General features: G+C 52.4%; 2 protein-coding genes across 2 annotated transcripts; both read left to right on the top strand.

The window, feature by feature from the left end:
• The first annotated feature begins 294 nt into the window (after window positions 1–294).
• Window positions 295–7,770, top strand: LOC116942165 (crk-like protein). The gene is made up of 2 exons (XM_032953777.2): window positions 295–633; window positions 1,323–7,770. The coding sequence occupies exons 1-2, from the start codon at window positions 295–297 to the stop codon at window positions 1,749–1,751; spliced, it is 768 nt and encodes a 255-aa protein (XP_032809668.1). The 3' UTR covers window positions 1,752–7,770.
• A 1,133-nt stretch (window positions 7,771–8,903) lies between these two features.
• On the top strand, window positions 8,904–26,483 carry SMO (smoothened, frizzled class receptor). The gene is made up of 13 exons (XM_032953775.2): window positions 8,904–9,312; window positions 12,477–12,704; window positions 12,991–13,199; window positions 14,066–14,275; window positions 15,178–15,350; window positions 15,682–15,901; window positions 17,149–17,272; window positions 18,462–18,554; window positions 20,088–20,196; window positions 20,291–20,500; window positions 20,621–20,769; window positions 21,671–21,793; window positions 22,191–26,483. Exons 2-13 carry the CDS (start codon window positions 12,482–12,484, stop codon window positions 22,889–22,891), a joined length of 2,544 nt encoding a protein of 847 aa, XP_032809666.2. The 5' UTR covers window positions 8,904–9,312; window positions 12,477–12,481; the 3' UTR covers window positions 22,892–26,483.
• Window positions 26,484–26,799: the final 316 nt, after the last annotated feature.

Here is a 26,799-nt window from a genome sequence, read left to right as displayed (position 1 = left end):
CGCGTGCGCGCCGCGTGCTGCAGGAGGAGCGCCGCGTCGTCCTGCGTCTCGTGTCGCCGCGCGTGCTCACCTGTGCGTGTGTGCCTGTGCGTGTGTTTGCGGAATGGTATTTTAAATATCCACACGAGAGACAAAGGCGGATGGGAGTGGCATGGTAGTGGCGGTGTTGGCCTACACCGCTCCTCTATCACCACCCCGTAACAGCACTTTCCCCGACAGCTTGCGTTGGGCTACACGGGGGACCTTTGTTTCTACACGCGAGTGCGTGGGCGCGCGCTCCCCCCACCCCTCGCGATGTGCGCGCGCTTCGAGGCCGGGGACGCGCGCGCCTGGTACGCGGGGCCGCTGTCGCGGCGCGAGGCGCACGCGCGGCTCGCGGCGCGGCGCGCGGGCACCTTCCTAGTGCGCGACAGCGTCACGAGCCCCGGCGACTTCGTGCTGTCCGTGCGCGAGGCGGGCGCGCGCGTCTCTCACTACATCGTGAGCCGCCTCCCCGCCGCGCGCGCCTTCCGCATCGGGGACCGCCACTTCCGAGACCTCCCCTCGCTGCTGCTCTTCTACGCGGCGCACCACCTCGACACCACGACGCTGCGCGAGCCCGCGGGCGGCGGAGCACCCCCCCCATGTCAGCAGGTGCCGCGGGGTGTGGGCTCGGTCGAAGGGGGTTGCCGAGGGCGGGGCGAGAGACCTGCCCCGGGTAACCGGGGCAGGTGGGGCAACCCAGGTGGGGCAAGTCGAGCTGAGGGTAGTGCAGGGCCAGGGGCGCAACTACCCCCCAACCCCGTGTTGTCAGGGCGTTAAAACATGGACTTCATAGGCCCTGGACTACTCCACCTGAGTCCCCAAGACCCCCAACTTCATTGTACCACTCGCCTGTTGCTGTCTTCCCAACTTGGATTTTGCCCTTGGGGGGGCGGGGGGGGTGGCACGGGTTTCGAGCGGGCTGGTCTACTGTCTTCTCGTGGTTACTTTTGGTTCCACGGTGACGAATGTGGGTCATTATTCATGCTGCCAGTGATGAAGGTGGAACATCTTACCGAGCACAGTGGCTATTCGAACCTCCGATTAGCACGATTGGCCACGTACGGTGTGAAATAAGTTCAAGATTTTAGGTTGGTATAGATGGAAATATTTACATTGGTCCTTACCAGATGTGTGATTCTGTAAATGTAAAGAACAATAATGTGATTTAGTCAGGAAACCCTGATTAAGTATTTCCTGCCTGAGGGTGGTGGGCAGATTCCTTTTCGAGGAGCTATTCACCTGCCGGATGAATGAGGAGTCCGTGGCGCTGAGTTTGCGGTCCGTGCCGTGTTGCGCAGGTGCCCCCGGCGTTGGCGAGCGCCCCCATGGACTATGTGCAGGCGCTGTACGACTTTGCCGGGAGCGACGCTGAGGACTTGCCGTTCCAGCGCGGGGAGGTGCTGCTGGTACTGGACAGGCCCGAGGAGCAGTGGTGGACGGCGCGCAATCGCGCGGGGCGCGCGGGCATGATCCCCGTGCCGTACGTGGAGCGCTGGGCGCCTCCCCTGCCGCCGGCGCCCACCCCCCAGCCTCACTGGGGCAGCCACGGGCCCCCAGAGCCAGTCCGCTGCCCCCCCTCGACGCTCGCGGGCCCCCCGCCCGCCAACGGCTCGCCGCCCACCTCCGCGCCGCTGGGCGACGAGGCTCCCGCGGAGCCGTCCGGGGACGCCGGGATCGGGAAGGCGGGGAACGGCGCGGTGGCGTCGCGGCTCTCGCAAGACGCTTAGCGCCAGGGCTCGGTGGGATTCGCCGGCGTGGACGCGTGCACTTGGCCGTCACGCTGGCTGTGCCCGGAGCGCGTCACTCGGCCGAGAGCCTGTCCAAACGTCGGTGCTCTCTTGGAAAAAACTATCTAAGTGATTTCCTGCTGCTCAAATGAGCCATGTTGAAGCATTGGTGCTCAATTCTTGTTTACAGGCCTGAGCCAGTGGTGGAAATTCCTATGGTGGGGGTGAGTCTTATCGGTAGGACAACCACTGTTGACTTTCCCACGAAGTTGTACTTGTTTTAACCACCCTGAAAGAATAATGGGCTTAGTCAATTGCCCACCCAGGATTTCAACTCGCGACCTTCCGCTTGCTCTACCACTCCGAGCCACCCAGCTGGGGTAAAATGCAAGGGAGAAAAAGTGAACAACTGTAATCGTGGAAGTGGCAAAGTAACACCGCAAAAATATTGAAACTCGGAGCACGGTAGTACATGCCTGTACCACGGCAGTTGTGCTTTGATGTAACAGAGCAACGGTGCCGCCACATGCGATGTGCGTCGTGTTGATTCAGGTTTTGCGTAAGCGTTCTCCCTGTGTGTGTGTAGGGTTATTGAGTTGCAATCGCAACATTCTCGAGAAAGTCACTGTCCACAGAAGGATCCTCCTGAAGAGAGTCTCGAGGCTTGGCGAGGCCTTTCCTGATTGACTTGAGGACTGTTGTCAATGCAACAATCTTAAATGTTTAATATAAAACGTGTATATTACGCAGAAACAGTCGACAATTGTGTGCGACAGTAATGGCCGTGAAATGTTTTGGTTGAGACCTCGGTGAATGAAGTGGTGGTTTTGGAACCGAGTAAACGGGCCACCAAGGGGGCACCACCTACCTTGGAGTGGCATGCACATCCACACCCTCCGTGTACAGCAGCATGAGTAGGATGAGACAGCTAAGCGCAGACCTTGGGGGCCATGTGTGGACTGCAGATGCTGCCGCTGCTGCTGCACGATTTAGAAGGAGGAAACGATGAGGTGTGGTGGTATCACCTTCGTTGTCCGTGACGACCTCCTGAACGTCAACTTGAGTGAATCCCAGCCACTCCAAGGGGGGGCACACGGGGCCGTGGGGCTTTGTCGTTCATTAGGGTGGCATCGAATGGCCTTCTGGGTGTGCGCGGGTGGTTCTTGCATACACATTAATGAATGGAAACTTAAAGATCTATGTCCAAGTTTCAAATCCACGCAACGGCTTCAGGTGATGCCGAATGAATTGCTGCTGCTGCCTCCGTTGTATTTGCGAGGTGGGTGGTGTGGAGTTGATTTGGTGTGAGAGGCACCGAAGTTGATCGTATGCGCTCACAACCACGGTCTCGCAGGGAGTGGTGGCACGAGCTCGGCTCTATGGTACAGACGGTGACGAAGCGCAACATAGCCCCGCATGAGGCCCCAGCTCAGCAAGGCATAGCTCACGTTAAAGCCACCATTGAACTACAGAGGAGGGATGCACGGTAGGGGTATTTAAGAGGGGTGGTTGGGGTGTGTTTGGGATGTTGTAGTGGTGTAGTGGTGATGGTAGAGATGTAGTGATAGCAGGGTGTGGTGGTAGTGGTAGGGGGTAATAGTGGTAGGGTGTGGTAGTGGTTGTAGGGTGTGATAGTGATGGTATGGTGTAGTGTGGTAGAGTGTGCTAATAGTGGTAGTGATGGTAGGGTGTGGTAGGGGTGGTTAAAGAGGCTCGTGCCCTGGTGGTGAGGCGGTGTTGTGATCCATAGCACGTGGTAGTTAGTCCCTTAAAATTACTGCCTGTGAGAGAAGCTGTCAGCTACAAAGCCTGGGAAAGCCCGGTCTGTGTTGACACGGGATCGTCCCACAACAGCAGTATTCCCACACTGCCGTCTGTAACACTGTCAAACAGCTGTCCCGAAAACCTTTCGTGGACTGTGACACGCGGCCCCTCAAAGCATCGTAGTTCCAGGTGCTCTGCCTGGTGATGGTGGCCCAACCCACTTGAGCTGAATAGGGCGCAGTTGTGATTGTAGTTCTTGTATCAATAGCCGGTTCATGAGGAAGAGAGAGGAAATGCATTCCGCATCTCCTGAATCTGACCACAACGCAGCTCCTGGCATCAGCGAGCGGCGGGCGTGCGTGCCGCAGTGCGTGCAGGAAACTCGCAGTGCGGGTGCAGTGCCTGGAAAGAAGCTGCACATCGCAGTCTTCGCTGGCCGGATGAGATCGGGGCACCGTGGTTTGGCGACTTGAAGCCCAGTTCTCCCTGAGCTGCCCCTCTACCCTCCCTGTAATTTAATCTCCAACATCTCCCTTCCTCCCTCCCCACTTCCACTGCCCCCACTTCACTCTGACACGAATTCCCTCCCCGCCCCCAGCCAACCCCCATGCCTTCCTGTTGCCTTCTCTCGACAGGTCTCTCTGTTAGATCCATATCTGACAGAGAGGGTCCTTGCCTATAAACATCCGGCAGTTCACCATTATTGGTTCAAGCAAGCCTATGCTGATGAAACACTGAATGTTGAAACCTGTTTGTAGTTTGTGTTGAACCAATGCTGCGTGTGGCTGATGGGATGTTTGAAAGATACTTTTATATTTTACGTGGCGGGACATTTGAAAGAGGCGAATCGTCTGCTGATTTATTCTGTTACTTATATCAACAACAACAATGGCAAATTCTGATTTTGTGGCCTGGGTTAGGTTTAGTCTGGACCAGGTATCACATCTGTCGATGGAAGTGGCATAGAATATCTCCAGGGCGGCAACCAGAGCTGTGAAGCATTCATCTTGTTTACATTATTTAGCACGTGCAGTTTAACACGTGGCACTGGAGTATTGAGTTGGTAGCTTGTAATGCAAATGGAATTAAGAGCTGTGACTTAACATGGAGTCTCGTATTTAAGTACTTTGTGAATTGTGCAATGGAATTAGTGTGTTCCCTGCGGTTGGCATGACTTGGATTTTATTTGTGTTTGTGCTCCACCAGTTGTGGTCTCTGAAATTACGTTTAGACGCGGCTTCTCTATGAGCCATAGGTTGGGCGTCGTTTTGGAGGTGTGGATTCTGCGCAAGGGGAGCTCGGTCTACAATGTGATTCACGTTTGAAGGGGCAACCGCTTTTCAGAGATTACCAGCAGCTACAAAAACATCCAAACTGGTGGAAAATTGAGGATTTTCAGTGATTGCTTTATATGGAAAACCGTCTTTTTACCAATACCTGAATTGGCCCAAGGTTTATGAATTAACGGTTAGTTGTGTGGTTTATACAATGTCGTTGGTTTTGGCGAAACATCCCGATGCAGGACCCTCCTGAAAAATAGTCTCTGGACTCTGTGTGGTTTTCCTGGGTAAATCAGTAATTATATTAATTATTGTGATGGTTTGTACAAGGGTGGGGTGTGGTTTGTGTGTGGTGGAGTGCATAGTCTGTGGTTCGGAGTATTGTGTAGATTCAGGTTGTGGGTTTGTACGAGGGTGGCGTGTGGTACGTGTGTGTGTGTGGTTTGTAAGAGGGTTTTGAAACGATAACGGGTAAAACTGGTAATCGTTTTCAGAATCGGTTACAGAATCCGAAAGTCAGGATCCGATAGCCATTTCAAATGGAGTTTCAGTAATAAATGGACCAATTGGCACGCGCTAACGTTCAATCGACATGGTCGCCTGAGTCACGGCGTTATGTTGTGTGTGCCCTCGTTTCTCAGTTCAAAGTTGACCAGATACCCTGGCCCTGCTGGCAGCAGGGCCAGGGAATTTGGTCAATTCTTCCACACTGACCGTACGTGTTGGAATAGGTGAGTGTACCGACACTTTACTCCATTTCACGTGACCTGGCGATGGACTGATTGTGGTCTTACCCATTTATGAAACTTCATCTGCTGCACCAGGAGGTTGAATTGAACCGGCGACCTTTGGATTAAAAGTTCCGTGTGCGAACCATAACACGATGGCAGCTCCCCGTCCTTACATATGTTGGTTTTCTCCAGACACTCGTTTCCTACGAGAAATAAAAATATTACAGGAGAAATTTTCCTGTGGGACCCTCCTTAAAAGGAATATTGAAAATCAAACATTAATGGGCAAATTAATCCCATTTAGCTACAAAAGAATATAATAAAGTTATTGATTTATCGATCCAAGAAAACGTCACCGTTCTCAAGGCTCGTTTTCAGGTGGGCCCTGCATGGCGACGTTTAACCAATTCCATGATGAGGTATGAGTTTGTACGTGGGAGGAAACTGAAGTGCCCAGATTAAATCCCACGTATAAGGGAAAACAAAGATCCACACAGATGGGTTCACAGGCTCATCTGTGCTGCCACCTCATGGCAACCATGCAGCCCAGTGAGTTTGGGAGTTTTACAAAGCTACATGACCCACCAACCCCTTCCCTCCAGAGCGCGAGATGAGAAGTAGTTGAACATAGTTTTATTTATGTATTTATTGCTTTCTGTTGAAACCGTGAGTGTTTAGCGTTGGATGTTCCGTGCACTGTAAAAACTGTTTTTTATGTGGATGGACGGATATGTGGAGGACGCGGATCATCTGCTTAGTTATTTTTCAATTATATTCTCCACAACGACGCTCATGATTATTTCGTGTTTCGTTTACAAATGATGGCAGTGGCCTAAGTATTATTATAGTGTTGTCCGGAGCACTTTCTATTTTTGCAAGTGACTCGCACTGAATGAACCATTGCTAATTGGGCCTAAGTCGTGTCATATATCTCCCAGTTCTGCAAGAGCTGCACTGCCTCCGTGACATCAAAACTTGTTTCTGAAGGTGGCAAGGGTGAACGTGTGCAGCTTCCTGGACAAACTCGCAAACAATCCAGAGCCCTCCAGCTGTACTCCAGCCCTCCTGCACAGATCCAGTGGCTGTGGTGACGTCAGGTGAAGAAGTCCCGCGTGGCCAAGAATATCGCGAGCTCGTGTGGAGCATAATGCCGAAGGGGTTTTGGACCAGAAACATTACACAAACATAATTCTCGACCTTGATCTTCATGACTAAACTCTTGGGACGTGGCACTGCGGTGCCAACATTCAGCACACGCTGTGCCACATGGTTGTCAAGTATCTCACCGTGAAGTCACACCAGGTGCTGCATCATATTAATCTATTCGTGTCTTTTCGAGAAGTGATCACGTAAAAATGCGCGTGTTGTGTTCAAACCGCCATGGAAATACAGGGTTATTACCGCTCCTCTGGCTTGCGATAGTGACTCGCTGAGCGAATTTTGTGCGTTATAAATCGAATTCCTCATCACTATTATTATCTCAAGCACCAGCACAGAACTGGGCTCTCTAAATGCTTAATGGCATGAGGCTATGCTAGTATTCCGGGTGCGTCTCTGCTCCTTGGCTTAGAGGCATCAGAGCCGTAGATAGCAGTGGGCAGCAGCTTCCGATATCATGGCCCAGCCCTTGGCAGATCCCATTATGACATTGTGTGAACTAAAGCATAAGGCACAAGTGAAGCCAGAATTCCAAACCGTAGCCTCTGGTGAGGGCAGCTTCAGTGCAGACGATGCCCATGGGAGGCGAGGGCGGCGTGTCCACATGCGGTGCCGCTATTGCAGCGTCTGCAATGTTTCCAGACCCGTCCTCTGGACATGCAGTCTGGGCACCATGACTGCCAAGGATCATCGGAGCTGCGATGTACCGTGAGGTCACCGCAGGCTAGGGCGTGTAGATGAAGCATCCACCACCTTTGCTTTTAAGAGAACTCTCCATTGTGCCGTAGGCTGCAATGATCTTTTATTCAAGGGTATTGGTGTTCATGTGGATCGTGGATCTGCTAGTATGAAATGCATGCCATCTAGAGTCATGGTAAATCTGTTGCTGTAAATGAAAGGGAAAACTCCCTTGTATTTTCAATTGCAGTGTAATTTGACCGTGCATCCAAGTTTCGCGATCAATCAATAATTTGTCCATTTCACCTAATTTTTGCGCGTTACAAGTCATATGATCATAAAGTGATTACACTATATCCTGTGTTCACGTAGAAATTGGCGGCAAATAAAATGACCACATGGCAAGAAGTGCAGTTTGTGTGTTCTTCCTGAGACACCTTGACCAGCCTCAAGGCTCCTGGTGTTCTCATTCAGTCCCTCAGCGTGCGCTTCAGTCTCCTGTAGCTCCTACCACCTCCAAGATCCGTGTCACTGGTCTGCTGGTGTTCACATTCATCTACAGACGACATCATTCGAGACCCAAACATCACACCTCCTGGCTTTGACATTCCTCCTAGAAGACAGCTGATGTGACCATCAAACGCATCAAAATATCATCAGGCCAATGCACACATCTTCATAAATGGAAAATTAAACAACATAGCCAAAGTAGCGCGGTTGTAGCCGTGCAATCCAAACTGTAGACCGTAAAGTAAACCACGAGTCTGTGCGTCTTCTACGAAGGAGGAATAGAACAGCTACCTACACAAACTCCTGAAGCCCTCTCGTTGTGGCCAGCAGACCTTGACATTAGCATTAAACTACCGAACATATTGCTGCCATATGCAAGAATAGAACCTCGCTCTACCCCATACCTAAAACACTTAAAAAAAACCCACCGCCACACGATACAACACGGCCAACGCCATTCCCAGTCCGAGTTGGTGGTCTTCGGAGGCTTCCGTGGTGGGGCGCCAGGCTGGGTGTGGGAAGTGGTCCACAGTGGTGGTGTTGTGATCCATAGAAACGGCGCTCAGGCGCGTGCGTGCAGCAATCATGAGAAGTTCATCAACAGGGGCACTGCGCTGCACTTGGAAGTAGTACGTAGAACTGTTACAGGCGCTAGGATTTAGAATGCGTTTAACGTTTTTGAGGGTTGAGAGTGTTGCGCGGGTCCAGAGGCTGGTGACCTCTGAGTTGAATGCGTTGTCGGGTGGGTTCACACAGGGAGGACCGATGAAAGTTAACATTCCGCTGTTGGGCAAAGACATCTATACCCCAACGTTTCCACTCTGTCACCTCCATCCAGCACTCCTTCAAATCTTCTCTATGGGATCCCGGCCTGGTTCTTACGGATCGGGAATCCCAGCGCGGGTCTCACGGATCGGGATCGAAAATCCTGGCGTGGAGCTCACGAATTGGGGTCTAAAATCCGGGCCTGGATTTCCCGGATTGCGATCGAAAATCACGGCCTGGATATCATGAAACGGGAATCCCGGGGTGGATTTCACGGATCGGGCATCCTGGTGTGGATCTCGGTTCAGGGTTATGTCGGCCTGGGTCCAATTACATAAAACAACGTAAGTAAATGTCCGCCCATAACTAACTTACTGTTAGTAGCAAACTGAAGAGAGACTTGTTACGGCACTGGTGGGCATCTCTATTCCGGACTTTACAGATGGAATGTCATTCCGGTCCAGTTAACACAGACTCCACTCCACGATTTCCTGTTCCGCTTCCTCGCGCCCACAAAGAGTTTGGTGCAGAGATGGAGGCGCAGTGAGAGGGACGCGGGCAGAAGCAGCACGACTGCAGAGACGGGACGGGAGAGAAGTTTGGCACGGGAGACACGGGGAGAGACGGGGAGACACGGGGAGACGGGGAGACACGGGGAGACGAGCACTCGCGTCGGTACGGACAGAGGCCACCCTCTCCCCTCCTCTGTGTCTCGTGTTTGTGTCTCATGGTCTCGTGTTTGTGTCTCATTGTGTACGTGTGTATGTGCACCTGTGTGTGTGCATCGTTATGTATGTACGCGTGTAAGTTTGTGGGTCTTTGTGTCCTGTATGTGCGCGTGTATGTGGGTCCCTTCGTGTGTGTGGGTCCCTCCGTGTGTGTCATTCTGCGTGCGTGTTGTTGCGTGAGGCACCTTTCTTTGTGCCCGTGTGGGGATCGGACTGCAATTCCCGCTCACAATCAACATTGAACCGGTCCTGGGCCTTCCCCTCGATCGACTCAGCCTTAAATGAGTACCTCTTGGCGATGTGTAAACATGGCCATTAGGGAGACAAAGGCGGCCGAGCGTGGTGCCATCCACCCCCTCGTGTGCTATTTAGTTCCGGCCTTAATAGGTGCTCGCTAACAGAACTTGCCCCAACTGTGTTAAAGGCCATACGGGGGGGTCTTTGTGTCTCTGTGCTGCGGTGTTCTCTTCTTGGACCCCTCTAATGGAACATCTGTGCCGGTTAGAAACATTTAGGCTGGCCTACCTACGATACATCCTGGGTTTAACCAGGCTGGATTGTGTGAGGAGCTCACAAATCTTTGAAAGATCTGGACAAGGTCCCATCGGTGAGCTCCTCCGGCAGGCAAGGCTGCGTTGGCTGGGTCATGTAGCCCGCATGCCCAGCCACCGCATGCCGAAACGGCTTTTGTTCGATTTCGATTTGAAGCTTTCGTGACTACAAGGATTCATCTTCTTTGGTTCTTTCGGTAAAGTCACGTAGAATGTGAATAAAATAATAAAATAACAATAAAATTCTCACGACGTTTCGGCCACAACGCAAGCAGCCGTCTGTCGTCCCGACAGTTCTGTACCTTTCACCTGAAGACGGCCGCTTGCGTTGTGGCCGAAACGTCGTGAGAATTTTATTGTGTTATTTTATTATTTTATTCTCATTCTACGTGACTTTACCGAAAGAACCAAATAAGCTTTTGTTCGGTTGGATATAGGGGGCTAAACGGCCGTGAGACGGAGTGATGTGGTACAGGAGGACGTGGAGCTGAGTGGACTTGCCGATGACTGGAACCAGCGGTGTCAAGATCGGCCTCTGTGGAGGAGGCTCGTGAAGGATGCTACTGGGCAGTTGGAGGCAGTCGCCCTCCAACAACAACGGAGGGCGGAGGAGCGACGCTCACAACAACGAGCGGAGCGCCGGGCGGATAAAATAAAGCAAGTTGGTACAGTAGGGGATACAGCTGGTGCATCCGCCAGTCATCTCAGTCAGCCAACCTATGGCACCTGGGTCCCGTAACAGAGCCTTCGACACTTCATGTGGCCTCAAGGTGCACCTGGCCTCAAGGTGCACCTGGCCTGGCACAGGCGCCGTGGTGACGTTACCGTCACGTAATTGCGGGTCTTCGTCTCTTCTTGACGTACAGCACTCGTGCTACAGCCACGGGCATCTCAACGTGCCATGGACCCCTCTGTGGTCATCTCGGCCTAAACTTGGTGTTCGTTGTAAACAGCCACAATGCGGCGAGGATGATGATGTGTGTTTTCTGTGGCCAGCAGCATGATCTGTGCATTTACATTGCGCTTATATAATAATTTATCTAGGAGAGTCGTGTGACCATTCTTCAGGAGGATTCTGCATTGTTTTTTTATTCTAAGATGTGGTGAGTGGTTATTATATGTTGGAAGAAACCGGAGCACCCAGAGAGAACCCACGTCTGAGGAGGCAACACTCCCTCCCCGTACACCCACGGGAAGGGAGTTTACAACATTTGTGCGGTGATCCACCTACCCTCACCTCCACGGTGCTTATCACAGGCCACGTGCGTAGCCATCGCCGCCCGGCACAAATGGCTCGACAACTCAAAGTGACTTGCGTCAACATGTTATCTCGCACATGCTAAGGGCACGCACCCCACTTGTCTTCACGGTTTGAAGGATCTCTCCGTTTTGGTACATAATGCGTCTGTGTAACACGCACCTGTAGTTGTGTTTCTCGATGTTGCATACATTAATAATAGGTTATAGTTGTGTATTGGTCTGAGAGCTGTGTAAACAGGAAACTACAGAGGTTGCGTTTCACAATTGATGTGCTGGGTGCGTCACTGCATCACGGTGGCTGGAGAGATTTTCATCCAGCCGTGGATTCACAGACGACCAAAATTATTGCGATGCATACAGACAGCCATTATGTAACTACACAGCAGAGTTGTACAGTGCTTCAACTTCTTATTTAGGTTTTAAGTTGCTATGAAGAGCAGACGCGTCTGGCTGACCTGGGCAGGTTGCTGTGTGCAGCTTCCACGGTGCTCACACTCGGGGGACTGGGATTCCTTTGGCTCGTCGTCACCAAGACGCGCGTCTCTTGTGCACGCCAGCCATACAGCCGGATCGCATTCAGCATGCCCTGCTTAATTATGAATTATTAAGAGAATGTATGTATGTTGAACTTCTTTCGTTGCCAACCGTGCTAATCGTAGGAAGAGCCTCCTATATGTTATGTTTCATGTGCACATTTTTCTCGGTTTCCCTAGTCGTGGTTTCCCTATTCGCGGTGAATTTGCAGATACCAACCCCACGAGCTGATCTACAGAAAACTTAATTATTGCTCACAGATTGGCCTCCCTCAATGCGCAAGAAGTTGTGTTTAACACGGGCTTGACTCGCAAGACTAATTAAGTCATAATTAATACGTATACACAATACCACTGCGTCATCAGTCTCTTCGTCGCCTGATCACATTCCACCAAAAAAAACACTCGGTCTGACAATATCGTTGAGCGTTGTTGCTGACGATGAGGCTGCGAGTAGCAGAGACGAGGGACAGAAGAGCCACGGTGGGTCTGCAGACGATGCCTGAGCCGGCCCATACAGGCGTCAGCTGCTGCAGAGCAAACCCCCACACGCATGGCCATCTCGACCTGCAACAGGGCCAGGGAACGAGCTACGTCTGCGGTGAAGAGAGGACTATCCCTTCTCGGTCCTCCGCTCCAGTGGCATCTGGTGTAGAAACCGTGCACAGCTGACGGTGGTTTAAGCACCAACACTGAGCGTGCGTAGGTAGGCCCGTGCCCCTCACAAAATTAACGAATTGGTGATGTTTGTGTTTGTCTCCGTGCAGGTGCCATGGCGACGGTGGTGCTGGTACCGCTGGTGCTGCTGCTGTGCGTGACGAGGGTGTGCATGGGTGCGGGGGTGGCAGAGAGGTGCGTGCGACCTGCCGCGTGCGAGCCCCTCGCCTACAGCTCGTGTCTGGGCGCCGCCCTGCCCTACGCGCAAACGGCGCTCGTCCTCGCCAGCGATTCGCACTCGCAACACGACGCGCAGGCCAACCTGCAGCTTTGGGCAGGTGTGTGTGTGCGGCGCCATGTACACAACGCACACGGAATATAAATGACACACAACGTACGCCGGTGCACGTAACAAGCACACTCGTGCACCACACACGTGTGCCACACAACGTACACCACGTAGAGAACGCACATGCACGATGCACATGCACGTACGCAATGTACGCAACCCGCTCGCACTTATAAGTGCAATGTACGCAAACAACACGCGTGCGCAAAGCGCGCACAACACACACGTGGCCGGTTGTTGCCGTGCGGGTGACGTGGCGTGGCCATGTGTTACAGGGCTGCGGAGCGTGCCGCGCTGCTGGGAGGTGGTGCAGCCACTGCTGTGCGCCGTCTATATGCCGCGCTGTAGCGCCGGCGCCGTGGAGCTGCCGAGCCGCGCTCTCTGCCACGCGACGCGCGCGCCGTGCGCTGTGGTGGCGCGCACGCCGCACGGTTGGCCCGACTTCCTGTCCTGCCAGCCCGAGCGCTTCCCCGACGGATGCCCGGTGAGTCGCGGGCGACGAGTGCCTGACCCAACTCCCTGGCCTCCCTCTCACCCCTTGTTCTCGTCCTCGCTGTCCCCATTACTTCTTGTCTACTGGTGCTTCTGTGCTCTCTGCGCTTCGGAAGTATCTTCTTTCGCCTGCCTGCGCGCTAGTGGATGGCAACTTAAAGATCTACGTCAGAGTGTGAATGCCAAGCAACAGCTTCAGCTAAGTGAATGGCTGCTGCTGCTGCCCCTGTGACACTGGCAGGAGAGCGCACAACGTGGCTATTGGCTCGTGTAATGGTTACTCTGCCATCTAAATGACCATTTGATGCTGAGCTGTAAATTTTGTGCGGTAACTTGCGATTGTATTGACATATCCTTATCTGTTTACATTTTGATGTTTCTGTAACTTAATGTCACTGTGGATAGTGTCCAAATGTAATTTGTTGAATATGTATTACTTAATGTTTGTGTGAACTATTTTAGATTCCTTCTGTAATGTGATTGTTTTGCTCTAGTTGTTACCCTCTGATTGCTTTATTCCTCTGCTTTGTTTGAATGTTATTGCTTTTGTCATTTTGGTGACGCAGGTCACTCTTCTTAAGGAGTCTCTTGAGCTCACCATGTAATCTCTGCACAGTAGGGGGAGCACTTTACCATGTGCCCTGTAATGAGACTTACTTGCAAGCCTGGCTGACTGTGTGTTGTTTCTCTGTGTTGTGCCCTTGCTAGTGACTGGGTGTTGTGTCCGTGTGTTGTGGCCGAGCGTTGTTTCCCTGTGTTGACTCTCCCTGTCTCGTTGAGTCCCCACCTGGTTAAGCAAACCAGAGTTGAACATGAGCGCGTGGTGGCGGTATCGCTGGGCGTGTCTGGCGTGTGCAGAACACGGTGCAGGGCGTGCACTTCAACACGACGTCGAGCTGCGCCGCTCCGCTCGTGCGCACTGACAACCCTGCCAGCTGGGTGCGCGACGTGGAGGGCTGTGGTCTTCCCTGCAGCAGCCCCCTGTACACGGCCGAGGAGCATGCCGCCATGCGCACGGCCACCGCGGCCATGGGCGCCCTCGCCCTCCTCTCAGAGATCTTTACCCTGGTGCGGGCGGATGCAGTGTGCAGCGCACAGCACACAATGCACAGCACACAGCACGGAGCACACAACGCACAGCATGCACCGCACACAGCACGCAGCGCACAGTGCGCAGTATGCAGTGCGAAGGGCGCAGCACACAGCAGACAGTACGTAAACGCACAGCTGTTGTTCTCATGGAAGTTGTTCATGTTAAATAGATTTTAAAAAACAACAAAGCGTGAAGGATTTTTGTGGTGGAGTCCTGTGGACATTTTTTGTGGGCCCCTCTATGGCACTTGGGGCAGCATCCTGCTGAGTGAGATTTCTGAATTGATTCTCGAAACAGTGATATTGCGCCAAAAATATGCCTCGGCATAATTTGGGAAAAGACTTTAAAATATATACATTCCAAATATAATTTAAGGTGAAATCAATGGCAGTTTTCATAGCAATGTGAAATTTACAAGTTTGAGTTTGCAAATGGAGATGAGCACTGCTCCACACCCATGTCAGCAGGGAGACTTTGACTTTATTAAGATTGTGGTCTTCACGAGTCCGGCGACCAATCAGAAACAAGACCTAAGAGATTGTTAGTACAGACCTTGGAGATCACTGTCAGCATCAACTGTGCAGCAGTTGCTGGATATGGCGGAGGTGAGAAGGCGTCGGGGTCGAAGTGCGGCGGTGGCTTCAACGGCTGTGGCCACGACGACGTCTCAGTGTTGATTAAGAATTGACTGGAGATTCACGTGAGAATGTCCCACGTCTTACACTCGAGGGCTGCGTTGTGTTGCCCCATCGACTCGGCGTTAAAGGGAGGAGTGAGATGTTGGATGCGAGTGGAGAGCGAGCGGTGCGTGGTTGCCCGCGGTTGTGGCATACCGAGGAGAAGGAGGTGGTGGTGGTGGTGACCGCTGTTTGCGCAGGCGACGTTTGTTGGCGACTGGCAGCGCTCACGGCGTTACCCGGCCGTCGTGATTTGCTATATCAACGCCTGCTTCCTGGTGGCGAGCGCCGGGTGGCTCGCTCAGTTCCTCAGCGACGCTCGGCAGGACATCACGTGCCGGCACGACGGCACGCCTCGCGTGGGAGAGCCCACGTATGGCCCGCCCCTCTCACTTGCTCGCCACGCACGCACACACGCGGCCATCGTCACTTGCGCACACTCGTTCATTCTATAACGCAAGGCTCCATGCATGCATGTAGACTCATTGTATCATATCGACACAGACGCTCTCATATTATAACCAGCTGGGTGGCTAATTGGTAGTGGGGAGCAGTCCATCATCCATCTCTCCGCATCAAGAGTGGTTTCCCTAATGGATAGACCTGGCCCTACCATATGAATGTGTAATTTCTACCAAGAGATGAGCACTGCCTCAGTACTCAATTGGGCAGGATTTCACTGTAACCTGTGCGTGTGTGCGCAGGTCAAGCGAGACGCTGTCCTGCGTCATCATCTTCGTGCTCATCTACTATCCGCTCATGGCGGCCGTGTGCTGGTTCGTGTGTCTGGCGTATGCGTGGAACGCGTCATTCCGGGCCCTGGGCACGCCGCAGCGGCCCTTGGCTCGCAAGACATCCTACTTCCACCTGGCGTGCTGGTCACTGCCCTTCGTGTTGACGGTCGCCATACTGGCACTGCAGCAGGTGCCACCCCGATTCTCGATCTTGTCGCTCTGGCGCCCCGGGTCGCTCTTGCAAATAAGGCTCATCCTGGTCTCTGTGGTTCTTGTCTGATTACGCAAAATCAACTTGAGAACTGAAACAATCCGCTGTTTTGCAGAGAGTATGTGATAGCGAGTGTGTGTGAGAGCGAGTGTTAGCCTGGGGAGCGGTAGTGTCGCGGTCAGCAAGCTGCGCTACGAACCCGGGTACCCGAGTTCTATTCCTGATCATGGCCAACACCAGTGACGATTATCTGAACCGGTCCTGGGCCTCCCCTAGGTCGACTCGGCCTCAAATGAGTACCTGGTGCGGTGTGTAAACATCATCACGAGGGAGAGAAAGGCGGCTGGGCATGGTGCTGGCCACCCACCCCCCTCATGTGCCATGCCAGCCTTCATAGGAGCTAACAGCACTTTCCCTAACAGTTTGTGAGCCTGTGCGAGTGAGTGGAGTTTGTATCATCTCTCTCCCGCTGGTCGCATGGATTGTTCTGTAGGTCCTCCAGTTTTTCCCTCCATGTTTAGACACATGCGCTCAGATTTGTTAGCTGCTACTATAAATTTCCACATGTGATGATAGAGCCATTTCTATCAGCAATCATGTGTGACCAGGTTGCCTCTGAAAAAGAGCTCATATCTCAGTGGGCTTTACCTGGTAAAATAAAAATTAGTTCAGTTAATAGTTTAGTAGAAACTGCTCCACTGATTCAGTCGCTCGCTTGCTCACCGGCGGTCATTCGACTCCTTTTCACTCTTCTGTCGCTACTACTGTGGTTACTGTCGTGGTAAATTTCACGCATTGACTCCAACACCATTGTCGAGGACTCAGCCCGATTGACTGTTGCGTCTCATCCGTACTGTGTTCAACCACCACACTGCAGGTCACAACAACTCACTCATCTACTATCCCCACTCACTCACCGCACTGAAGGGTCACCTCACTTCTATTTTTGTTTAAATTTGGGATTCCCTCGCATCGTCTCTTTTGCAAGCTTTCATAACAATCTTGACCATTTCAAGAAACATGGTAACTCTTAGGTGCTTGCGAAACAGCACTTGCTCGAGCAGTCTGTGTTAAGGCTATGGGGGGGGTGGGGGGTTCAGAAGGGAGTGTAGCACGAGCACCTGTGAGTGCAGTGAGTCGAGGTGTGAATGTGTGTGTGGTGTGAGTTGAGTGAGCGCATCACGAGTGCGTTTTGTGCGTGTGTTCCTACGTGTTGCCATGTGCAGGTGGATGGAGACTCCATGTCTGGCGTGTGCTTCGTGGGATATCGCGACCCCCACTTCCGCGCCGGCTTTGTGCTGGCGCCGGTCGGTGTGGCCACCGTCGCCGGCGGCTACTACCTCGCGTGTGGTGAGTTGACGTAGCTCCGGCTCTCGCTGTGCAGACAACTTTGATCAATGCGCTCATTTAGCCAGGAAACCCTCACCGATTCTCAAGGGTCCAGCTATGTTTTTCGTAGTAGAGGGGCGACTGTTAATGATCTTTGCATTAATACGGCGCTTGCTTACATGCCGCGGCAACTCGAAGCGCCTTACATCGCAGTTCATCTCAAACACTCGAAGGAGGGCACCCCGAGTGACAGCTGTCCCCGTGCGGTACAAGGTGACTCCACACTGCCCTGCACGCAGACATTCGCCTCCTCGTAGGGAACGATGATTGCTTTGTGTTGTAATTTTTCAAATTTAGAAAATATGACCATGACGCTGGTTCACAATGGCCTACTCTTCTTTGAATTACATCACGGAATCTTTCATGTCCACTGTGAAGTGGAATGCACAGAGTATTTCATGGTTGATATACACCGTGGTATTAACCACGGCAGCCTTCTGAATTTGAACCATGAACCTCTTCAACAAGCGACGAATGTGCTACCGCTGGGACAAGTCGCTTAGCTGCACGAGTCTGAAATGCCGCGTGGTTACCCGGGAGATGGGTGTTGCCAGTGTGCGGGGTGTAAAATATCACCACTGGGAAGACAAAAGGGGTCGAGTACTGTGCAGGCCTCATTTCTAAAGTGAAACTAATTTCTTTAGAACTGCTTTTTGTGTTTAGTTTGCTGTCCTTCACCCGCACCTCCGATTAGCACGGTTCTCTGCGTATGGTGTGAAAGAAGCTCAACGTGCATACAGGCCTTTGTAGGTGCTCGCTAACAGCACTTGCCCAAGTAGTCTGTTAGGGCTATACAGGGGAACTTTGTATTTTTCATAGGTGTATACATGTGGATGCGTTCGCGCGTCTACATTTTTTTGCACGTGGGTTGTTTCAGTTGTTTATGCACCCAGTTAAAGTCCTGACCACTTATAACATTAGTGGCAAATTATATTGGAACTTGTCCCCGAGTCTCCCCTGGGTGGTTACAGCCGTCAGTAAATATCTCATGCGGTGTATAAACATGGGAAATGGAGGCACAGGTGACTGGTTATGTATGCTGGCCACTTCACTGCCTCGTGTGCCATGCCAGCTTTACTGCGTTCTCGCCAAGAACATTCGCCCCAACAGTTTGCGTGGCTACAAGGGTTATCTCTGCGCTCGTGTGCAGGGATGTTTACACTGTTTCGCATAAGAAGATCCCACCCTGGGCTGCTCAGCCAGAAAGCATCAACCAAGATCCAGGAAACGATCGTGCGGCTCGGTGAGACGATCACACAGCAGCGCCTGCTCGAGCACACATCGGGTGATGAATATGCGATCCGGCTACGAGTCTCCGAGTCCCTGTGTTCCCTAGTCCCTATGTCCTGCAGTCCCCGAGTCTCCGTGTCCTCGAGTCTCCGTGTCCTTGAGTCTTCACCAGCTCATGTTACGGTCGGTCCGGGTGCAGTGAGGTCATCTCATGGGTCACGCCATGAACACTAATACCTCAGTGGTGGTAGGATTGTTCTGTGTGGAGCAGGCTCATGTAAGTCACCACTGAGCAGGTGGAGGTATCGAGAATAAGACAGAAAGTTGGGTGAATGATGGTGGTGGTAATTGTGAAATGCATTAAAGAGGCTGGAACACACGATCCAGAAATACAAGAATTCTCCAAATAAATTGAACGCTGCTCTATTATGCATGCACATTGATGAACTACACTGACGAGGGTGACTGTACGCGATGTCACGTGATGCATATTCTAACGGGCAATGCAGTTTCAATATCAAATAACTGTTTTAAATTTCCCCTGCAAGCATTCATCTGGAGGGTGTAACGGTAAGTAGTGTGTATCCGACGCGGAGCCATGTGAGTCTATCACATGGATGCATGACGCGCCGCTCATGTGTGTTCTCACCTCCGTGGTGCACAGCTGTAGTGCCAGTGTCAGCATGGCTGTAGGTGCGGCTGTGAGTGTGGCTGTCAGTGTGGCTATAGTGCAGCTGTCAGCGCGACTGTAGTGTGGCTGTAGTGCGGCTAGAGCACGGCTATCGGTGTGGACTGTCATTGCGACTGGGTTTGCGCTCCACTGCTGCCATACTTTACGGGTCAGTATCTTCCTTTTCAGACAATGGCACAAAAGGAAGTTTTTCCACCGGTTCCTGTCCCGTCCCAGCTGTCGAGATCGTTTTTCACCGAGCCAATTCTACACCCATGTTGAGGATTCTGTCAACCATACACAATAACCATTTCGTCTCATACACCACACCGTGTTTGGCCAGCACACTGGAGGTCACAATAACTCACTCAACCACTCACCCATCCACTCGCCCATCCATTCACCCATCCACTCACCCACAACCACTCAACCACTCACCCATCCACCCACTCACCAACTCCAGGTCATATTACTTATTTTGTTGCTTATTTCCTCGCACTGCTGCACTGGAATTCCATCCCACTTTCTCTTTTCCCCAAGCTCTCATCATAACCTCGCTCAGTTGTTGTGGTGGGATTTGTTGTTGGAGTTGTTATGCTAGTTGTTGCTGTAGTTGTTTCAAACGTGTAAATGAAGAGAATACCCACCATAACAGATGTGATAGTGGGCAAGGCCGAGAGCTCTTGTACATGCTATACACGCCTTTGTGGTTTTAAATCCATTTGTGGCTGATAATTGTGGTGGTAGTTACGGTTGTTATGTTCATTGTTGTGATTGTGGTGGTGCTTATTGTTTTGATTGGTATGGAAGACGTGGTGGGTTGTTATTGTTGCGGTTGTCATGACTGGCGCTGCGCATGTGTGCTTGCGTGTGTAGGGGTGTTCGGCGTGCTGGCCTGGGGCTTCGTGCTGCTCACGTTTGGCTGCCACATCTACGACTTCCTGCACCGTGAGCAGTGGCAGCGCAGCCTCAGCGAGTACATCCTGTACGTATCTCCTCAACACCTGCTGCTGCTGCCGCCACCGACACCGCAACCGCCGTCTTGAAGAGCGACGCTGCTCCCGTGTCGTCCCACGCAGGTGCCGTTCCAACGTGGACCTGGGTTCCGTGAACGCGAGCGCGGGTTCAGGCACCGGCCCGGGCTTGCCACGTAAGTGCGAGCTGGGGGCACGGCCCGGCCTGCTGCTCGCCGTGGGGAACGTGGCGTGCGTTTTTGGCACCGGCATCACCATGAGCAGCTGGGTGTGGACGCGTGCCACGCTGCACACCTGGCGGCACACCTGGCTCCGGTACGTGGTTCAACCGGAACATGGCGCGCACGGTGCATGGTGCGGCGCGGGGCTGCCGCGTTGTGCACGTTGTGCCGTGTAACTCCGGGCCGTGTCTGCGCCTGCCGTCTCCGCGCTCAGGATCTTGGGCCGGAAGGACGATCGCCTGAAGCGGCTGCACCGGAGTCACATGATCGCGAAGGCATTTGCGCGGCGTGGTGACATCCTGCACGACGCGCACGCACGCATCTCGCTCAGCCTGCAGAGCGAGCTCCCCGGGGGGGCCGTGGGTACGCACACAAACACAAATATATCCCCCCTGTAGCATTTTACAGATGTTGAGGCAAGTGCTGTAAGTGAGCACCTATGAAGGCCAGCACGGCACACGTGGGGGTGAGTGGCCAGCACCATGCCCGGCAGCCTTTGTCTCCCCAACGCCGATGTTTACATCAGCATTGCCCTCTCTTCTCTCTACTCTTGCGAAACATGGACCTTTTTTGAAGAAACGTTCACGCAGGCTTGAAACATTCAAGCTGGCCCTGCTGACGATCCATCCTGGGTTTAACCAGGCTGGATTTTGTGAGAAGCTCAGATGTTGGAAAGATCTGGACACAGTCCCATCGGTGAGCTTCTCTGGCAAACAAGGCTGCACATGTCCAGCCACTACATGCCTCAAAAGCTTTTGTTAAGCCGGATAATGGGCAAAACAGGCACGGCACAGGCTAGAAAGAGATGGACTGAGGTGTACAGAAGAATGTGGAGCTGATTGGACTTACCGATGACCGCTACCGGTGATGTTAAGACTGGGCCCTGTGGTGAAGGCTCGTGAAGGATGCTTATGGGCAGTTGGAGGCAGTCGCCCTCCAGAAACAGCAGAGGACAGAGGAGCGACGCTCACAACAACGAGCGGAGCGCCGGGCGGCTAAGATGCAGTGAGGTGGCACGGTGAGGGGCACAGATGGTGCATCTGCCAGCCATCTCAGTCAGTCAACCCATAGCACCTAGGTCTGTCACGTGACTTCCTGTCAGCGAGCCTTCATCACTTCACGTGGCCTCAAAGTGCACCTAGCCTGGCACAAGCACTGTGGTGGGACTACTGCAATTTAGTGGCGAATGGCAGGTGTGTATATGTGAGGTCTCTGTGTGTGGAATCTGTGAGAGTGTACATAATTTCTGTTTATTTTGTGGCAGTTGGGATGGATCTGAACCTGGATGATTCTGGGAGCGACTCGTCATCCTGGATCAATCACGTTACCAAGATGGTGGCACGAAGAGGAGCCATTTTACCCAACGTGTCACGCACACCCACGCCCGGTACCATACACGACGCACATGCTAAGCACACACTATATATACACACACACACTACACATACACACTAAGCACACACATTATACACACGTTACACATACATGATATGCACACACGTTACACATACATGCTACATGTGCACATTACACACTTGCTGCACACACATTACACGCATACTAGATACACATGCTACACACCTCGCACATAATACGCAAGAACACAACACACATCCCGTACACACGGTATGTAGCAACACGCAATAGTTGGACCTTCTTGTTGTTCGTTGTTGCTGGAACGGATACTTGGCTCTGTATCAGCGGTTGCCACAGCAGCACGCGATTCCCTGTGTGCGGAGCATGGGTGCAACAGCCGAGTCTGCACGTTCATTGTCTGTGAGCAGAGCCCTCGGATGTTAAGGCGCCGGTCGTGCATTCCAAGCCGCATCACCGCGCTGGCACTCACCATCACAAGAAGAAGCGACGCAAGAAGCACAGGCCCCGAGACCTCGGCTCTGACCACGACCTCCTCCCTCACGACCTCGGCGCCGACCTCCCGGCCCCCGACGCGACCCCAAGGGTGCCGTGGTCCACAGGCGGCGTCCCCCGTCTCCCCAAGCTCCCGAGCAGGCCGTTCCTGGTAGCGGCCTACCCCGGGCCCGGGCAACGGAGTGCATTCTGGGAGGAGGGCGAGGCCAGGCAGGAGGAGGAGGGCAGCAGGAAGATGTGCTGGGGACAGCCGACGGCTGGCGCCACGGCCGGCACCACGGCCGGCGCGCCTCCCTGGGAGCAGCTCGTGAGCGAGACGCGACCGCGGCACCAGCCCGGGGCATTCTGGGAAGGCCGGAGGGAGGCGAGAGTCCACGACGCGCCGCCGGGTATCCCCCGCGCGCCGCGCAGCCTCAGCCCGCGGCGGGATCGCCGCGGCGAGGCCTTCCGCGCGGGGAGGCGGTGGTTGCCGGCGCAGAGTGATGCGCCGCCTCCCGATCCCCCCCCCTACTCGGCAGGCCTCCTGCCCGGCACTCTGCACGAGCACGGAGACGGCGAGCCTCGCGCCGATCGTCAGCACCACCACCACTCCCAGCAGAGGGAGAGCCTCTTCTGAGGCAACGGGGGCGGCTCGCCCGCTCGGACGCCTCCGGTCGCCGCTGTCGGATCCCCGGTCTGGCATCCGACGCGGGGAGTCCCACGTCTTACAAAAAAACTACGTCATCCGTTTTCATTATAGGTTCAGCGGTTTAAATACTCGTATTTAACAGGACGTGAAAAGCAAAGTTCAAATGATTTCCTGCTCATGAGCATTGAGGCATTGGTGCTCATCTCCTGTTTACAGCCCTGAGCCAGTGGTTTAAATTCCATATTGTTTTGGTAGGGGTGAGTCCATCCGTAGGACAATTACTGTTGATTTTCGCATAAAGTGGTACTCATTTTATCGAAAATGAAGGGGTGATGGGCCGAATCAACCCCCAACCTTGATTTGAACTTGCAACCTTCCGAATGCGAGCCACTCGCACTGGCATTGGGCCACGAGAAGCATATACCCACGCCTTAATATTGAAATAACTGCGCCATCACATCCAGAAAGCGCCATAGGTCTTGTAGATGTATCAATTGCGTGGCAAGGATTGTGTTAATGAGTTGAACGTGTGTCTCTTACTCTTTGGGTCTTTCGGTAAAGTCACATAGATAGAAGAAAAAATCACGACGTTTCGATCCCAACACAAGCAATCGTCTTCAGGTGAAAACATACAGCAGGCGGACTGCTGAGGCAGAAAGAAATGTAGCAAGAGAGCTACTGCAGCCAAAGGTTATATAGGTTTGAGATGGGTACAACCCAAGGATAAGTGGGTGGGGCTAGAGATGGAATTTGCAAGTAAATGTAAGATCGCAGAGCTAGGTATACCTCGGCTATTGTGTTGCTAGAGATTAGTCTCCTGATAAAGAACAAGGGAACCTGTCCAATGTGGGATGAGAAACTTCGCTCGAAGCAACTCCAGTAGCTGTGATGTCACAACCTGGGAGCTGTTCCCTGGAACAGTGGTGCTCTACTCACCGGGAGCCACTTTGGGAAGCTGATTCATCTCATAATTTGCCACTAACCATAACACAATTGGAATATAAAATATACAAAATTAATTCCGAACGGGTTGGACATATGGATGGGACTGTCGGGCTGGGGGCAGCGTTCAGGGTAGGAGATGAAGGAGTTGGTGTGATGAGGTAAGACACTGTGGTAGGGACTTGTCACAAATGTTAACTTCATGGAATTATTAATGCTTTTCATAAGAGATTCTGGTTAATTTTATTTTGAGAAGGAAGCTTTCTGACTTTGATTCAAATTGTGGGTGGAACTGGTGACGATACGTGCCCGAGCGCGGAGCTCAAGGTCTCGTGGTCTCGTCTCTCACCACAGCCTGCCGGCCTTGCCCCGTCTCCTCGAGCGGTGCCGTGGAGGCCGCTGTTTGTCTCGACTCTCTCGCGGCCGTGATGGTGCCGCGTCCCGTTCACTAGGCACTGCAACCGACTCTTGCGCGTTTAGTAGGATTTCACCGTCGTGCGGATGCCGTTGCGTAGACGGACGCCTGCTCACAGTGAGTGTTGCGGTATGACTAGAGGTGGGACTACTAAAGGACGTAAAAGTATAACGCTTTGTGCACTGAGCGGCGATGCGTATGCGTACAAGCCAGTAACGGCCGGTCAATAGTGACCTGTGAGGCCTGGCGTCACTAGAGAAACAGGAAAATTGAAAAAAAAAACTTGTACATTGTAAAGTTTATAATATCACGTTTATCTGTTTTACACTCCAGAGTGTATAGATCAGCAACGGTGGCTGTAGTAACGGAATAAAGCAGGTACAAAGCCGACCACGCACTCGCCTCTGGCCTACACGAAGGCCGTGAGCATGGCGTGTGTTTAGGCCCGGCGACACTCGCTGCCGTCACCGCTCCAACGACTCCTCTTGCACGCGTGTTTCTGCTCTTACTCGTGCAGTTTTACTTTTTGCCTTTCATTCAAAATAACGCCGTTAAATGTTTTATTGTAAAATTTGCATGCAAAATTACTGTGAAATATTATGAATTGCTATTTAGCCAACAATCGGAAACGGTTGTTGTTGGACGTTAAAAGCCGTCTCCTTTAGAGGGTGGTTACTGATTAAGTGTGTAGACGGTACTTGTACATTCCACGTTTTATTTTTGCTTCCGCATACAGCAGTGTGCTGGCAAGCGGCTGAGTGGTGTCACTGTGCGATCCTTTACTTGCACATCCACGGCGCGGACAGATCAGGGAGTTGGGGCTGGGGGCACAAGGGAGATCGATGATGCCCGTGGTAGGGATAGGGAGTTGTGGTACAGAGTTGCGGTCCGAAGTCACGGTCTGGAGTCATGGAACGGTATTACAGGAGGGAGTCCTGGCCGGGAGTCACAGAGTCCATGGTAGAGGGTCGCGGTCAGTGGTCCGGAGTGGCACGCTATGTGTGGCATGGGCGAGTGAAGCGCTATTGGGGAGTCTATGCTCTCCCAGGTAGAGTGTTTCTGGTTGGCAGAGGTCACTGGCATTATGTTCATGATGGGTCCTCGGTTCACTGTCACCTGAAGTGTGTTGGCTCGTAATGACCCAGTTTCGTTTTTCCCGGTTTGTGACGTTCAGAACAAAGAGGTTTCTTGTAAATACATGTCCTTCCGTCATGAAATATATATCTGTGTATATATAGTATTGTTTAAAATGAAGTTACCATACATTTCTGGTAATGTTAATGCATTAAGACTTCTGCTTAAAGGAACAATTTTAGAAACTGTAATTCGCAGGCGGCCCTGCCAGGGCCAGCCGTGCAGCAGGGGTCTGTTACGATCACGTGGCATTCGACGTGCGGTTATAACATTGTATATGTAGAACTGTTCCACTGATGGAGGAGAGTGATGCTTATCTGCTTCACATTCTCCATGTAACTGGTGGTACAAGTTAGATGTTTCAAAGTTCATCGGTACATGAGTAAAAACCATCACCATCAGGATGCTTCGTGACAAATCTTCCTCCCAGATTTTATGAATGTTCATGCCATGTGATTAATCTAATGTTATCATCTTCAAAAACTTCAATATTGCTGCCTCATCATAAGCATACATTTGCCGAGATTAAGGTACATGCTGTAAAACCGGTCCCCAGCCTTTTTGTACTGCGGATCGCCGTTAGCCCTCAACGTATTTGCACAGAACAAGGCGCAGTAAAACTATCCGGCGTTTTGTGAAAATGACCGTATCTGCAGCACCTCCACGGAGCACTCCTCACACGGTCTGGCTGGAGCCTGCACCAGTGCCGTGCAGACCACAACTTGGGAACCACCGCTGTCAAATGTTCTAACTATGCCTACGTAGTTCACGACCACGATAGCTAAAGCGTTTCATTGCAGCGATACAAGAACATTCGACTATGTGTACGTATACAGGGATGAGGCTTGCACAGAGGTGAGAGCAAATGCAAGCACTGCTAGGTGAGGGAGACTTCATGGATTCGTGCGAGTTCTATTGTAGTATTTGGCTGCCCTGGGCAACTTTTACAAAGAGATGTTTTGAATTAAGTTTTTTTACCAATGCATCTTGTTTGGGACTTCGCCAATGCAGTAATGTTCGACTGTTCTCATGCGTGCATTTTTTTAGATCTGTTTTGTTACATGGTCCAATAAACCCATTTCTTTTAAATACGTGGAATTTGCTGACCTGCCTCAGCGCACAGCCAACGTTCACTGCAGAATTTACATTCACTGCAACTTACAGGGGCTCACGCTTGAAACATGATATGGGAGGAATTGGAGGAAACCAGAGCACCCGGGACAAACTCATGCACAACAGGGGGATAACATACAGTACAAAGTCCACTCAGAAAGGCGCCCGAGTCGGCAATCGAACCCAGGTCCCCTCTTGCCGAGTCACAAGCGTCACCACTGCGCTGCCACCTCTCTGTCGCCCATGATGCTCGGAGCAGAGCCCTTCAGTGCTTTGGCAATAGTCGTGAGCT

This window comes from Petromyzon marinus, chromosome 13 (genome assembly GCF_048934315.1).
Source record: "Petromyzon marinus isolate PM22_M1 ecotype Great Lakes invasive population chromosome 13, UKy_Petmar_22M1.pri1.0, whole genome shotgun sequence".
Taxonomy (NCBI): Eukaryota; Metazoa; Chordata; class Hyperoartia; order Petromyzontiformes; family Petromyzontidae; genus Petromyzon; species Petromyzon marinus.
The sequence above is the reverse complement of the archived record's forward strand: the minus strand, read 5'-3'. Positions and strand labels throughout refer to the sequence as shown.

Excerpts from the sequence above, each read along its gene's own strand:
- LOC116942165 (XM_032953777.2), top strand. The coding sequence starts at position 295 with ATGTGCGCGCGCTTCGAGGCCGGGGACGCGCGCGCCTGGTACGCGGGG. Across the intron at positions 634-1,322 it reads CACCCCCCCCATGTCAGCAG|GTGCCCCCGGCGTTGGCGAG; the intron begins GTGCCGCGGGGT and ends CGTGTTGCGCAG.
- SMO (XM_032953775.2), top strand. The coding sequence starts at position 12,482 with ATGGCGACGGTGGTGCTGGTACCGCTGGTGCTGCTGCTGTGCGTGACG. Across the intron at positions 15,902-17,148 it reads CCATACTGGCACTGCAGCAG|GTGGATGGAGACTCCATGTC; the intron begins GTGCCACCCCGA and ends TGCCATGTGCAG. Across the intron at positions 20,501-20,620 it reads TGGCGGCACACCTGGCTCCG|GATCTTGGGCCGGAAGGACG; the intron begins GTACGTGGTTCA and ends CTCCGCGCTCAG.